The sequence below is a fragment of the Octopus bimaculoides genome, chromosome 2 (genome assembly GCF_046866305.1).
Source record: "Octopus bimaculoides isolate indiv1 chromosome 2, ASM4686630v1, whole genome shotgun sequence".
NCBI classification, from domain to species: domain Eukaryota; kingdom Metazoa; phylum Mollusca; class Cephalopoda; order Octopoda; family Octopodidae; genus Octopus; species Octopus bimaculoides.
In genome coordinates, this window is record NC_142929.1 from 106,245,123 (window position 1) to 106,262,017 (window position 16,895).

General features: G+C 35.1%; 1 protein-coding gene and 1 long non-coding RNA gene across 12 annotated transcripts in view; one reads left to right on the forward strand and one right to left on the reverse strand.

The window, feature by feature from the left end:
• LOC106882524 (leucine zipper putative tumor suppressor 2 homolog) overlaps window positions 1–16,895 on the reverse strand; it is a 193,863-nt gene that overhangs the window by 48,597 nt on the left and 128,371 nt on the right. For 9 of the 10 annotated variants that reach the window (XM_052978559.2, XM_014933237.3, XM_089347425.1 and 6 more), the window contains one exon: window positions 7,129–7,637. In XM_052978559.2, the coding sequence (XP_052834519.1) occupies window positions 7,129–7,617 (489 nt within the window). In that variant the 5' untranslated portion in view covers window positions 7,618–7,637. Of the gene's footprint in view, window positions 1–7,128; window positions 7,638–9,301; window positions 9,399–16,895 lie in introns of those variants that run through there. The other variant, XM_052978562.2, reaches the window with a different exon arrangement.
• Window positions 115–4,715, forward strand: LOC149137184 (uncharacterized). 2 transcript variants are annotated; one of them, XR_016240708.1, is made up of 2 exons: window positions 115–188; window positions 1,685–4,715. It is a non-coding gene; the product is annotated as an uncharacterized LOC149137184 (long non-coding RNA). The 2 variants fall into 2 exon arrangements; XR_016240709.1 differs by having other exon boundaries at window positions 128–188; window positions 1,721–4,715.

Here is a 16,895-nt window from a genome sequence, read left to right on the forward strand (position 1 = left end):
AGTTATGTTATATCAATGACAGTCCTACAGTTTCTACATTTATATTTTGCCACCAACATCTACTGCATTACTTTACATACACAATATTTGTATATACACAGTTATCTTTTCTTTGTTGAACTACAACTTTAGTTTAAACACTGTACACTTGCCACAGATTCAATATGTTATACCCGTAACACCCACAGGTAAGAAATAGATATGAGAAATATTCATTATTATATTTATGCAATTAACAAGCTAGCTATAGAAAATAATCTTTGTAACCCAAACAAACAGCTTTTAAGATTTTCAGTCTTCTTTGGGAAACTTTTGTGTTGTGCATGATAATTGTTTGAAGGCAATAAATTTTCTGTGTCAACCCAGCTTTAACCTACCGCCAAATTAAGTAGGTTTGACAAAGCAAATTTATGGCTCTTTACTGATTATGTTATAATTACGTGTTCTAAAGCTATCTAAAGCTAATGAACGCTCTATTCACTCTGCTACACACACACACACACACACATATATATATATATATATATATACATACATACATACATATATATATATATATATATATATATATATATATATATATATATATATACACATACACACGCACATATATGAACGTAACTGTGTAAAGCCAGAACAATGTGAGATGGTATAAAGTAAACTACAAATTGAAAAAACAGAACAAAGTTGTAGTTTTACCTTGTATTTCTATATTTTGGAGTGAAGATCCGTTCTTCAGGACGTTTGGAAGTGGAGGTTAGAAAAAGTTTGTTGCTCAGAAGTGTGTGTGGGGGGAAGGGACAGGAGAGGAAGGAGGAAGGTGACATGCGTGGATAGCTGTTGCTATAGTAATCAGTCTACTTCATGTAGTTCCTTCCTGTTGTTAATGGCTGGTTTCAATTTGTTTATAAGGAGGGCTTCCATAATTCTGAGATTGCCCCTGTTGCATTGGGTTGCCTTGATGGAAACTTTGAAGTTCCAGGTTTGGCACTTCTTGATGTGCTTCTTTATCAAAGTGTCTGTCTGCATGTCCTCCTTTATATGGATATGTAGTTTCCTAGTAAGGATCTTTTTTAAAACGGGGGCCACATTTTTCATTAACGAAACACTTTGAAACTTGGAACACTGGTAGAATGTGTCATATAAAATATCTTTTTCTCTTAGTCTTCTTTAAAAAAAAAGAAATCCATAAATTATTCCATGTTAAAGTTGTCGTATTTCTGTAATTTCAACCAATCACTGACGTCCATTCAGCCGATATACATTAAGTGCCAACTACATAAACAAACGATTCTGAAACAATTAATCCTAACCCTAACCCTAACTCTAACCCTAACCCTAACCCTAGGGTTAGGGTTAGGGTTAAAGCAAATTTAAAATGAAAAAAGCAAATAAAACGAAGAATCGTTTGTTTATGTAGTCGGCACTTAATGTATATCGGCTGAATGGACATCAGTGATTGGTTGAAATTATTGAAATAAGACAAATTTTTACATGAAATAAATTCGAATACAAAAATATTTTTCTGTTCTATAACACAAAATAGATAAGTATACGAAGTTTGAAAGTCTTTCGGTACCAAAAACACTTCGTGAAACATTAATGAAAAATGTGGCCCCCGTTTTAAAAAAGATCCCCTAGTAATGCTCCCTGTGTAAAATGCTTCACATTTATTGCTGACTAGCTCATTGACGATGTCCTGATGTTTGCCCCCTCTCAGGAAGAAGCGAACACCATACATGAAAAATTCAACTACATCAACAGTCACGAAATTTGAGATTGAACACCCAGACGAGTCTGAGACCCTCTCTCTGTTGGATTTCCAAATCAGGATCACTGAGGAGGGTAACATCTAGACGAATTGTTACAAAAAAAACAGTGAGTAGGAATCTGTTTGTGCATTATGATTCAGCCCTGCCCACCAAAGCCAAAGCTGCATACATACAAAATGAAAGAACATGCATAAAAGACAGATGTAGCGAAGTAATTGACAAAACCACCAACATCAAGTGGTTCCTTAAGAACTTAATGCACAACGGCTATCCACCATCCACAGCTAAACAACTGCATCTGTGAAGCATGAAAACAGGTAAACAACACAAGAAAACCCATGACACCAGGTCAGAAAAGTGCTTCCTTAGACTGCCCTACTTCGACGACAGAACAACAGCAGCTATCCAACATGCCATCCATAGGGAGGGACTTAAATACAGCTGGTACACATTGGTCCATTCCTGAAGAAAGTTCTATCAAGGAAAACACCACAGAGAGCATCGTGGGGTGCTCACTAACCAACTGCTCCATCAACAACATCAAAACATGCTCAAGGGCCATTGTAGTCAGCAATAAATGTGGAACATCCTGCATAAGGAGCACCACTAGGAAATTACACATCTGTATAAAGGAGCACATGCAGAAAGACATTTCGACAAAGAAACACCTCAAGAAGTGCCAAACCCAGAACTTCAAAGTTCCCATCAAGGTAATCCATCACAATAGGGGCAATCTCAGAATTACGGAAGCCCTTCTTATAAACAAATTGAAACCAACCATTAACAACAGGAAGAAACAACATGAATCAGACTGGTTGCTACAGCACCAGCTGTCCACACATGTCACCTTCCTCCTCCCTCCCCTCACTTCTGAGCAACAAACTTTTTCTAACCACCACTTTTCCGAATGTCCTGAAGAAGGGGTCTTCACCCTGAAATATAGAAATACAAGGTAATACTACAATTTTGTTCTGCTTTCTTTTCAATTTGTAGTTTACTTTGTACCTTCTCATATTGTTCTGGCTTTACACAACTACAACACACACACACATAACAGATCCATAAGATTTGGAACCAAGTAGCAGATAGGGACATGTATACAATATTTTGAAAGTGAGAGCTTCAAAAGAGGAAATAAATTCCAGACAAGATGTCATAACTCTAGTTTTAATTCTCAGGTGTTTACCACTCTAAATCTAAGCCATGTACCATGTTGAAAACATTATAAGTGTCAGTTTTACTAACATGTTCACAGAATACTAAAAGGAATTTGGATAAAACATAAAGTGGGTTAATTTATGAAGAATTTAACACCACTAGTGGCAGAGGTTACTGTTTCAATTAAGAAATATGAAGACAAGATTTGTCAAATGTGAGGATTTGAAGTGCTGACCTAGTTTAGACTTGTAATATTGTTATTTGTTTATTTAGAAGACAAGAAACATTCTCAGAAAGTGCAAATGTTATTAGAAGTTTTCAGTATGAAACATTATGAAGTATAGGTCCATTCTTAGAGAGTAACTTTGCAGTTTTATTTCAATTCTTGATTGGAGCTTTATCATTTCACATAATTCTACATGTTTCATGTTCAAACTGGCTAGATCTGGCCTCTCCCATCAACCCTACAATGTCATTCTGAAATTAAACCATCACATCATGAAGATCTCGAAGCAACAAGATAATGTTTGATTAATTCAAAATTTAGACTGGCCATATCCCGCCAAATAATTCTACATGTTTCATGTTCAAACTGGCTAGATCTGGCCTCTCCCATCAACCCTACAATGTCATTCTGAAATTAAACCATCACATCATGAAGATCTCGAAGCAACAAGATAATGTTTGATTAATTCAAAATTTAGACTGGCCATATCCCGCCAAATAATTTTACATGTTTCATGTTCAAACTGGCTAGATCTGGCCTCTCCCATCAACCCTACAATGTCATTCTGAAATTAAACCATCACATCATGAAGATCTCGAAGCAACAAGATAATGTTTGATTAATTCAAAATTTAGACTGGCCATATCCCGCCAAATAATTCTACATGTTTCATGTTCAAACTGGCTAGATCTGGCCTCTCCCATCAACCCTACAATGTCATTCTGAAATTAAACCATCACATCATGAAGATCTCGAAGCAACAAGATAATGTTTGATTAATTCAAAATTTAGATTGGCCATATCCCGCCAAATAATTTTACATGTTTCATGTTCAAACTGGCTAGATCTGGCCTCTCCCATCAACCCTACAATGTCATTCTGAAATTAAACCATCACATCATGAAGATCTCGAAGCAACAAGGTAATGTTTGATTAATTCAAAACAATGTGACTAAATAAGCATTACTTTTGACAGAATAATCTGAATACTAAAGGATGAAAGACAAAACACTGAGGATTGAATTCACAACTCTTTCTTCACACTAATCAAACTCACTAGCAATGGTGTCAAGGTTTTACAAATCTTGGCAACATCTTTAACAATGAGGAAATGTCACTGCTACCAACTATTTAATGACCAATCACATTCAGATATTAGACTGAGCAAACAAGCCCTGGGTGGCCTTGCTTTACTGGCTAGTCTCACTCAGTATCTTATCTCTGTCCGACAACTGATTTCATTTAAAATGTTATCTCTGAATCTACACTGAACTACTCAATATCTAATCCCTGACTGTGATCCAGTGGTTAGCTTCACTTAGCACTTAGACTCTTAACCTTGCTCTTATAAGTAGTTTCTTTTATTAACAGATTTTACTATTAGTTTAACAATATCTCTCTATACAATTGTCAATCTTCTACAATATGATCAATATAATTTATAATGGGATTAAATATATTTTTCTATCAATTTTCACATAAAGAAAATCTTTGTACTGCTAGAACCATAAAAATTTTCCAAGATTACTTTAAGATTCAATAAAGATGATGCAATATTATTCTAAGTTGTAATTTATATTTCCCCAAATCTTCTGAGCTGAGTTACAAACCTTCATTATTTAACTCATTAACCTTGCTCCAATGTTTGTTTTGCCATACTGATAGGGAATAGTTAAGCTAGCAAAACAAACTTTTTTCTTTTATGTCTGTTTAACACTTGATCCCTTTATTTTCCTCTAAATATTCCTTAGTCAACCTTCACCTCAACTACAATGCACTGTCAGCTCAACGTAATATTTTTTTTTTTGACCATGGCACATTCAATATTGACTAAATAAAGCAAAAAATCAATGTTAAAGCACAAATTTAATTCAAACTATATAAAAATAATCAATTAAAAAGTATCATTTGCCATATCTAAAGAGTTAAAATAGCAGGATTCTGAAAAAACTTGTCATACAACTCTTTCCTAATGCACAATAAAGGTGCATGGCCTAATGGTTATGGTGTTTGGCTCATGATCATAAGTTCTATATTTAAGAGATGAGGAATCATTATTTACATTTGATGGATATTTGTCCTCATCTTGTTTGTTGTTAACACATTTCGACTGATATACCCTCCAGCCTTCATCAGGTGTCTTGGGGAAATTTTGAACCTGGGTTCTCATTCCTAAGGTATTTTTTGATGTTATTATTATTATGATTCAGGTCATTGCCTGGAATTGAACTCAGAATCTTGGGGTCAGTAGCCCGCACTCTTAACCACCACACCATATCCCCGTGGGCAATTATGGAGTGAATTTTAGGGCTTATAAATCTAATATTCTCCTATCCTGCCTTAATACCGGTTCCCATATGTTATTCATATCTGCATTCGGTCTGCTTAGGAGGGTGTTGTGCTATTTCTTTTAGTTTTCGCATTTTCCAGTGGTGTTCCCTGTCTACTATTTTAATTTCATCCCACAAGGAGAGGTGGTCTCCATTTTTCCATACATGATCAGCTATACCTGATTTATCAATATCTCATGTCACAGCTTTGCGATGCTCCTCTACCCTTATTTTGAAGAGGTGGCATGTTTCACCTTTGTATAACCTACCACAGCTGCATGGGATGGAGTACACACAGTTTTTGGTCCATTCTAATTATGAAGAAAAGAGGGGATGAAACCAATAAACTGTCCACAGTCTGTCAACCCTATCTGAAAGACATCTCCGAAAAGATACAAAAGATATGCAGCCCATATGATATCAGGACAGTATTCAAGAGTAATACAACACTTTGCAAATATCTCCTTCGAGTAAAACCACCAATAGAAGAGAATATGACCAAAAACTGTGTGTACTCCATCTGATGCAGCTGTGGTAGGTTATACAAAGGTGAAACATGCAGCCCCTCAAAATAAGGGTAGAGGAACATCACAAAGCTGTGACACAGGGAGATATTGATAAATCGGATATAGCCGATCATGTATGGAAATATGGAGACCACCTCCCTCTGTGGGATGAAGTTAAAATAATAGACAGAGAACACCACTGGAAAATATGAAAACTAAAAGAAGCAGCACATATGCTAGGGCACAACAACCTCCTAAGCAGACCGAGTGCAGATATGAATAATATATGGGAACCGGCATTAAGGCATTAAGGCAGGATAGGAGAATATTAGATTTATAAGCCCTAAAATTCACTCCATAATTGCCCACAGTCATATGGTGTAGTGGTTAAGAACGTGGGCTACTAACCCCAAGATTCTAAGTTCAATTCCAGGCAGTGACCTGAATAATAATAATAATAATGATAATAATAACATCAAAAAATACCTTAGGAATGAGAACCCAGGTTCAAAATTTCCCCAAGACACCTGGAGGGTTCAGCCGAAAGGTTGTGTTAACAATATGAGGAGAAATATCCGTCAAATGTAAATAATATGTTCATGATCATAAGGTTTGGGGTTCAATTCCAAGACCAGGAGGCACATTATGTCCTTGAGCAAGGCACTTAATTTCATTGTTCCAGTGTAATGAGTACCAGCTGGGTGCTGGTGCAGCCTTCTATCCTTTCAGCTGTCATATTTTGGATGCTCTGCTGGATCAAGGTTGAGAGGGCCAAGAGGATGCCTAACTGTGATTACATAGATGCCTAAACCAATTAACAAAAGCACAATAAATATTACGAAGCCATACATGCTCACAAGTAACAGCTGGTGTACTGTATTCAAAATACACAAATCTTACTGTAGCACACTTCTGGGCAATATGTGCCATTTAGTGCATCACTGATTCATATGACACTACCAATTGAACACTAACCACTGTGTTACTAGTATTTCCTTCAAATTGTAGCTAGTTTAGCTTTTGCTCTAGCCAGCCTTTTTTTTAATACCCTTTTTATCATGAGGAAAAAAACAAACATTTCTGGAGACAATAAAATTTCACAATATATTTGAAAAATTTAGCAATTTTATACTTACTCTTGTCAATATGCCACTAACAGGAGCTAGTTTTGGCGGTCCAGAATCTTTGCTATCTCTGCAGTCAACTCGTATTGGATGACTATAATTTAAATCTTCAGAGCTGTTTCTCACATTTGAGACTTTTAAAGCAGAGAAAGGGGACCGGGTTTCTTGTTTGTAGCATTCTTCAAGACTGTGATAATGGGAGGAGACCATTTGGTAATTACTACTCCGGGAATGGCACCCAGAAGATCGTGCACAATAACTGGATGTAGTCATTAGTTGGCCATTTATAGAACTAGACAAGCGGCCATTTTTGTTGCCAGCTCTTATATAAGAATAGTCCTGGTGAGGAAGACTGCATGTTGGATCAAAAATATATTTTACCTCTTGGGAATATGTGGAATAATTGGATGGTGGTTTGTAAATATCACTGGCGCTGTCACTGGCAGCATCACCCTCAATGCTCTGCTTATCCACACATTGCAGATTATTGCAAGTGGCCATCACTAAACTTTAATCCATATCTGAAACAAGAATTAAATAAAGAAAATTAAAATAACTATATACACATACACATAACACACACACACACACACAAACGCAGTTATATATACATATATACTCTCTGGGTAGGCAAGGTAGGGAGACATTTGATTCTTAAATAGAAGAGTATATGATTTCCAATTCTTTATAATATTAATTTAATGAAATTCAAATTATAATCCATTAAACAGTTAATATTTTGATGTTTGACAAAAGAATTTCACTACCTTTCAGTATCATACTATTCAATTACACAGTGAGGTATGTATGCGTGTGTGTGTGTGCGTGCATGTGCATGCACGTGTGCATGTTGAATAGCTTGCTTCCAGTGAGCACTAATTTTTAGAGGTGGTGTGTTTCATGAGTAAATAAAATAGTAATAATTTCAATGATACAAAACTCTAGGAAGTAAGAATAATCCCTAGGAATAATCTCAGTACTACAACAAATAACTAAACTGTTTCTATACATGGAATGCTTTTTCCATTTGTTTGTAAACTCAACATACATATATGTGTGTTCCTTATTTGGAGTGTTTGACAGGATAAAGTTCCAATGACAGAATAAGGTTCCAGTGCAACAGGTGAAGCTTGATTTTAACTCAGAAGTCAGCAGGTCTCGCCTGGTTAAGCAGCTACTTCACATTGTAAGGTCATGACCCCAGAACTACATACATGTAGTTAGAATGCCACAAGAAAATATTGCAAGAGAGATTTTTCAAGCCAAGTCAACCAGCGGGAGACCTAAGAGGGAAAACCAAAACTGAGATGGAGGGATAATATCCATAGTCTCAGTTGGTCACAATTGGGAATCCAGTAGGAAAGTGTAATGATGGTTGCTTCTGATAGGATCCTACATGGAAGAGGTACCTCAGGACTCTAACCCCTGACCCTCCTAGGAATAGAGTGCAGTGAAAATGGATGGATGGATACTATGTATGCTGTTCAGCCAGGTATTTTGCTATATTTAATTCAGTTTACTGATTTAGAAAATATCATTCTTGCTTCATAACTGAATGATTGCCACAGGAAATACTATTCTAAACCAAAATTATTTGCTTCATATGGCCACTTGATTTCTTAGAACTCATAGTCAATTTCCCTCAAAGTGCACCCTACCTTCTAGAAAAAAAAGAAGTACGTATTAGATAATATAGTTTTAGACATATTATGCCTGAATAAAAGACAAGACAATCACAGCTAGAATGTTTTTGATGAGAGTCGACTTGGGACTAAATAACTCACAAGGACTTGGTTATCTGTTCATGTTTAGACAGTATGGAGGCACATATGCATTAAATATACACATATGAATGACGTATGTTTGTAATTGTATAATTGTGCATGTATGAGATCACATCGATAAACATGTGCCTTTAATCATGCTAGAAACTGTATGCTGTGGGCAAATACTCATCAATGTATCAAAAAAAAAAACCCCGAAAAAAGTGCATGTGGTATTGAATTAATATGTGCCTAAAGATATGTTTATGTTTGCTGAAAGATTACGCTCAAGGAGACAACAACAACAACAGTATGAATAATAATAATGATGATGATGACAACAACAACAACAATAATAATAATAATAATAATAATAAACAAATACATAAATAAAAATCAAAGAAGGAAGAAAAAATACTAACAAGAGATCTGTTGTTGAAAGTAATGCTTTGAAGAAAGAAACGCGACATTGCAAATCAGGAAGATTTGTCTCATCTTGATAGAAAGTGAGCAGAATAATAAGTGAGAGAAAGTAAGGAAATAGATGGATAGATAGATAGATAGGTAGATAAAGATAGAGATATAGATAGATAGAGAGAAAGAGAGAGAGAGAGAGAGAGAGAGAGAGAGAGAGAGAGTAGGTCACAGATATTCACTAAAATGTGGTGAGTTGCCAGAAAAATTGGCGGTAAAAAAAGGCAAATGGCTATAGTTAAGGCAGACAATAACATCTAAGATGTGCAAGTTATGTAAGAAGAAACCATTTAACAAGATATATATCTCAACATTCCATCCTTTATATGGTATCATTAACATACAAATACATATTGTACACATTTAGACACATCAATATGGATATATTACATATGTGCATGTTGCATCCTTCATGTGTATTTGCAATGAAGATATATGTATGGATATGTGGTTATTTGTATTTCTTTCTAAAAACACACACACACACACACACACACACAAACACACAGTGACTGTATGCAAGTGTGTTTGTGTAAATGAGGAATTCGGTAAAAACAATAAGTTTACTGTTCAGAAAAATCTTAGCATCAGAAATTTGGAAGCAAAACGCAGATAGAAGTTGGCAAAGATCTCAAAAGACAAGTAATACTATGTTGTTTCAACAACTTCTATGACAGCAACATAGAAAAGAAAAAAAAAATTATATAAAAGCTAAAATATAAGACAGCTGAGCTTCAATTAGTTGCGGATAATATGTCATTGTTGGTAATATCATTCCAGGTTACAGCATGAATCATTACCATGATATTTCTTGAAGGTCAAAGTAGAAAAAGAAAGTAAAAATTACAAACTAAGAAATAGAAATATAAATCAATGAAGACTTGCCAAATATTTATTTTTCCCTTCTAGATCTATGACAACGTTCATTTAGTTTTGTTAGTATCTGCTTGTTTTCATGACCAAATGATTTAGACTTTGACCAATTTCATAGCTAATGTGCTTGTTTGTTGCATGTATTTTTTTTTTCCTTCCTTATTGGTTTAGTATTCACTTTTAGTTATCACTAAATAACTTTAGTTATTCTGGTGAACAGAAAACCTGAGTCTCGAATAGTTATGCTACATGAGGAGTTTCATTTGTTGGTGAAAGGGACTAGAACAGATTTGGGTTGGGAGGCTAAGTTCTAATATTAGCCAACTGGTTTTCTTTATTGTTGTTGTTGTTGTTGGCACTCCGTTGCTTACGACGTCGAGGGTTCCAGTTGATCTGATCAACGGAACAGCCTGCTCGTGAAATTAACATGCAAGTGGCTGAGCACTCCACAGACACGTGTACCTTTAACGTAGTTCTCGGGGATATTCAGCGTGACACAGTGTGACAAGGTTGACCCTTTGAATTACAGGCACAACAGAAACAGGAAGTAAGAGTGAGAGAAAGTTGTGGTGAAAGAGTACAGCAGGGTTCGCCACCATCCCCTGCTGGAGCCTCATGGAGCTTTAGGTGTTTTCGCTCAATAAACACTCACAACGCCCGGTCTGGGAATCGAAACCGGATCCTATGACCGCGAGTCCGCTGCCCTAACCACTGGGCCATTGCGCCTCCACTGGTTTTCTTTATACCCATTAAGAAAAGAAAGAACTAAATAAAGTATGTGCAAGAAAGTGCTCAGTGAGAAATTATTCATATATTTAGTTGAGAAGATACTCATGGCAGAGAAAATTTATCAAAGACAATATAGAAAGACAATGTGATAAGGAGAAATCTTGATAGACAAGAGGACGTAAGACTGAAGTAGGTGTTATGTTGTATTATCCACCCACCCACCCTGTACCGCAAAGTAAAACAGGTGTTAAAATAAGAACACACACATGCACATAGGTAAAACTTAAAAGTTGAATGTTAGGTTCTGCAATGCACTGTTTCTGAAGTGAGCATCCTCGAGATACATGAATTTCACCAGACTGACCGAGTTCAAGAAGCAGAGTATTTAGAACATTGATAGACACCAGAAAAGCACAATGATACATGAAGATCACATGCATAAGCTTCATGTGGCTTCTTTCTATTTAGACGCAAGGTTAGGAATTACACTGAACATACATCACCTTTGTCTTACTAAGAAAGTATAACATTTTCATAGTCTAATCTCACAACCGCCACCCTCAAACCTCAACTGTTTGACAATGGACAGCATAGAAGGCAAAAACAGTAAGGTACAGAAAACTAGACAAGAGAGGCAGCTCTTGTGTCAAATGTCAAGACAAACTCCCAAAGGGCTGCAGGACAACTCACCACTGCAACCAGTATTTTGTTAGCCCATAATGCTGAAATGGACTTCTCTTGTGTGTAGTTTGGAGATTGATGGACTTCACCAAAGTTGATATGTTGTATCCAGATTACATAAAGATGCTGTTTTTGGTTTGAAAATAATGTTTAGAAATATGTTAAATTGTAATAGGAAGTATCTTTAATAAAACAGATTTGTTTGAAACAATAATAATACATTAAAAAAAAAAAATTTGATTGCATGAAAAATAATGTATAAACACAGCTTTACTTTGCTTTAAAATTCCTATGACATAACCAGCTTTTGGAAGAGACAGATGCGAACAGAATTACAATTTTTGTTGCTGTCATATTAAGGCGGTAGTTTATATAGCAATCTTGTTTATCTGATAAAGATAAAATTTGCAGAAAAATAAAAGTTGGAATGGGTGTTGATTAACAGTTGGAATGCATATAGAAATTTGAATTAGTACACTGTGTAGTCTGTGTTACAATATGGAGGGTAAATATATATATATATATATACATATATACGTATATATATATATATATATATATACGTATATATATATATATATATATATATATATATATATATATACACACACACACATATATATATATATACATACATATACACACACATATACATACATATACACACACATACATATACCTACATATATATGCACACACTATAATATATGTGTGTGTGTGTATGTATTATATGTGTGTGTGTATGTGAGTATATATATATATATATATATATATATATATATATATATATATATATATATATTAACCTTGACTAAGATACTGCTAGGCAAATTACCCAAAAGGGTGACATACTGAAGCATCTTTTAGAAAATACTAGAAAATCAAAACTAAGACACAAAAAACCCAATTATGTTTATATTATTTCAAGGATTCCTTTGCATTAAAAAGACCTAGATTGATGCCCAATGCAACAGCATAAACACAAAAAAAAAGTATCTTGTATTAATCAACAGACATCACCCCTTAATTAAATTTTTCAAATTGTTAAATAAAACCTATTTTGTTCCTTACAGAATACCAATTAGTAATGACCAAAGAAAATTATGGTCCTGAAATATATAAATGAACTGCCAAATAACTATTTTCAGACTTTAAACTCTTTTGATATTAAATTTTTGTTGAAATACACTGCCTTTGTTTCAATTAATTTTGAAAATAATGAAATAACTATCTGGTGTTTGGAACATATTTTACATGAAATTTTGATGGTAGGTTTTAATTTAGATCACATTAAAACAAGGAATTCATTTTCACAGAGCCAGAAGCAATTTCAGGCAGTTAATATCAAAAGACTTAAATAAAGACTTCTCTGTGGTGAAAATCAATTCAATAAAAAACGCAAGTATACCTAACCATTTGCTTTTAATTTCTCTAAACATGAAATACCATGTACTTACTATTTCAAATGAACAGTTTCCTAAGACCACATTTAGACAAGCAGAGCAGTAGCCATGCTCTTTTGAAATAAAAATAAAACAAACAAACAAGAGAAACACTGCTATACACTATTTAACTTATTCTAACAGAAATAAAACTAAAAGCTTCCTTCACACAATTTCAGGTTGGCATATTGGTCTGAATGAGTTCATTGCATTAGAAATTGCTTAAGGAAGAGCTTCCGATAGTAAAATGTCTGCTTCAAAAAGTCTCAGAAAGACCATTGGATATCAGGAATATAGAAAACCATGACATCACCAAAGTGTTTTAATGCCTTCTTTTCTATGCTGGAATGAATAGAATGAATCTGAAAAACAGTACCTAGAATAATATCCTCAGACTGGATTCTAAGTTTTCTTTTGTCTATCCCAGTGGTTCTTAACTGGGGTTCATATAAGATTTTTGGGGTTCCACACAACAAAATAATAAATTGGGGATCTACAATATTATTTTAAGGGCCACTGAAAAAAACTTTTACTCTCGGTGTATGTATTGGTATGTATTGCAAGAAACAGCTAGGTTTCTTTCTATAACATTTTACATATTTCAACCTACACAAATTATTGTGTGAAAAAATAAAATAGGAATTTTGAAAGAAGCTTCTATAAAACTAGTATTTAAACATCAAATGGCTCTGGGGGTCCACCAGAATAAAATAGTAATCAAAGGGGTCCATAGGTAAAAAATGATCCCTTGACGATAGCTAACATCTATCACCCACTCACGGCAGTTTTATTTTCTCGTACATTTTCTCACATAGAGGCACAGGCATGCGTGTGTAGTTAAGATGTTTGCTTATCAACCACACAGCTTTGGGTTCAGTCACCCTGTGTGGCACCTCAGGTGAGTGTCTCCTATAGCTCTTGGTCAACCAAAGCCTTATGAGTGGATTTGGTAGATGGACATTGAAAGAAGTCCACTATGTGTGTGTGAGTGCAAGTGTCTCCTTGTCTTGATGTCATGTGATTGTTGTAAATAATGTTATGAATATGAAAAGATGTTTAGCCAAGGGGAAATACTACCTTGAATGGAATATTTCCAATGGTTGGTAACAGGAAGAGCATCCAGCCATAGAAATCTGCTTCAGCAAACTCCATCCAACTCATGCAAATATGAAAATGTGGACATTAAAATAATGATGATGATGATGATGCTTATCTCTTTAATAAACCACATTCAACAAATTCTCTGCCTTCATTATTCACGTTATTTGCCGGTGCTGGTGCCAAGTAAGAAGCACTCAGTCCACTTGGTAAAGTGGTTGGTGTTAGGAAGGACATCCAGCTGTAAAAACCCTGCTGAAACAGACAGTGAAGCCTGGTGCAGTCTTCTGCCTAACCAGTTACTATCAAATCGTCCAGCTCATGCCAACATGGAAAAAAGGATGGATGATGATAATGATTCTACCATACATTAGTCCAGGCTATGAAGAGTAAAACCTCTCTTCGGATTCCCACCAATGGAAATGGCAATTTTTAAAACCTAACTCTAGGTCTCATAATCTATTTCCAACCCTTAGTATGGTTCTTGGATAGCAGAACATCCAAACTATTTTCCTACCAAAGCTATTATCCAAGAAGTACATGGTTTCAGTTCATAATTTCCCTTGCTATTAGATACTCTAATGCATTTGGTGCAACTAGAGTTATAGTTTCTTATCTGTCAGCTAGAAATCCCATGATACTAACAAAAATAAATATAGATAAAACAAAACAAAAAACAATAAAATTCTCCCAATTTTGTAGAAGATTTTGCAATAAAATCATTATTTTTACTTAGAAAAACAATTTCTTTTATAAAGATTTGATAGTTCTACTGAGATAAGTTTCTGTAAAAATAATTACACTCTGCTGAAACCTGAAGCCATTAAATAATAATGGAAATTGAGAATTTATAAATATTAATAGAGCTTTTTAGTTTCTTCAGAAATCTTCCATAATATTAAATTGCTGATAGCATAGATGGTTACACACATACACTGTACTATTGTGTGAGTGTGTGTGTATTTTAGCATTATTTGTCTGTATATTTCTCCTAAGTTGTTCTTCATAGCTATCACATTGCTTGTGTTTCAGCCTATCTAAAATTCTAAAACCACAAGAGGATTATGGAAGCTAGTTTTCAGCAGAAGTACCAAAAAAAACCATAGTGGCTAAGGAGTTAACTGAGGTCAAACTCTACCTAGTAAGGGTGTAGTTGGTACATCAAGCTTGTGGGTGCTAATTAAATCTGAATGTAATAGCTTTGGAATAATAATGTAATAATTTGTAATAGCTTTGGAATAACAACAACAACAACAACAACTATCATCATCATCATCGTCGCCGTTGTGTAATGTCCACTTTCCATGCTGGCATGGGTTGGACGGTTTGACTGAGGACTGGTGAGCAAAATCAACCCTGGTACATTTGAACTCAGAATGTAGAGAGAGACGAAATGCTGCTAAACAGCATGAAATTTGGGGAAGGGGGATAGTCAATTACATCGACCCCAGTGTGTAACTGGTACTTAGTTTATCAATCCCGAAAGGATGAAAGACAAAGTCAACCTCGGCAGAATTTGAACTCAGAACGTAGTGATGGGCGAAATACTGCTAAACATTTTGTCCAGCACGCTAACGATTCTGCTAGCTCACCGCCTTAATAATAACAATAATGGTTTCAAATTTTAGTACAAGGACAGCAAATTTAGGGGAAGGTGCTAGTTGATAACATCAACCCCGGTGCACAACTGGTACTTATTTTATTGACCCCAAAAGGATGAAAGGGAAATTTGAACTCAGAACGTAAAAACAGACAAAATGCCATCAAGTATTTTGTCTGGTATGCAAATGATTCTGCCAGCTCACTGCCTTCTTCTTACTACTACTACTAAAACCATCACCACCACCACCACCACTACTAACAATAATAATAAGAATCCTTTCTACTCTAGGCACAAGGTATGAAATTTTGGGGAAGGGGATTGGTTGATTATGTTGACTCTTGTGCTCAACTGGTACTTATTTTATTGACCCCCAAAAGGATGGAAGATAAAATTGACCTTGGTAGCATTTGAACTCAGAACATGAAACCAGAAAAAAATGCCACTAAACATTTTGTCCTTTGGAGTAAATGACTGTCAGAATGCTACTGTAATAATAATGATGGTTTCTTTATTTGCCACAAGGGTAAAATATGAAGAGACAATACAAGAACAATTACAAAAATGGTGGTGGTTTTGGGGTTAACACAGAACTTAATATGAAATAATGGGTATGGGAAACAAGTGTATAAAAGGAATTGGAATATACCAATAGTACAACAGCCACCTGGGGACTGTCAGGGAATCCTGCAAATTCTGGAACTACATGTAGTCAAGGCATAAACTCAGAAAGTACAATAATGATGATGATGATTCCTAATACTGGCACAAGTCCACATATACTGGGAGATAACTGTAGCTAATTAAATCCACCCCAGTATTTTGGTTGAGATTTATTTTATTAGCCCCCAACCCAACTGGAGATAACATGCAAAGAAAGCCATACAATTTCTTTTCAACAGGCACAATGCCAACTTTATGAGAGAATAGATATAGCTGATTGACTAAACACCAATATACTAGGGATTCAAACAAAAACCCCTAGGGCAAAAACCTGTTCTGGACTATGTGAATGAGAGGAAGACCATGGAGGAATTTCTGAATGGTATAAGGTACAGCATCATGAATTGTAAATGAACCTCAATACTTAATGAAGTTTTCAATATTGTGTTTGTTTTA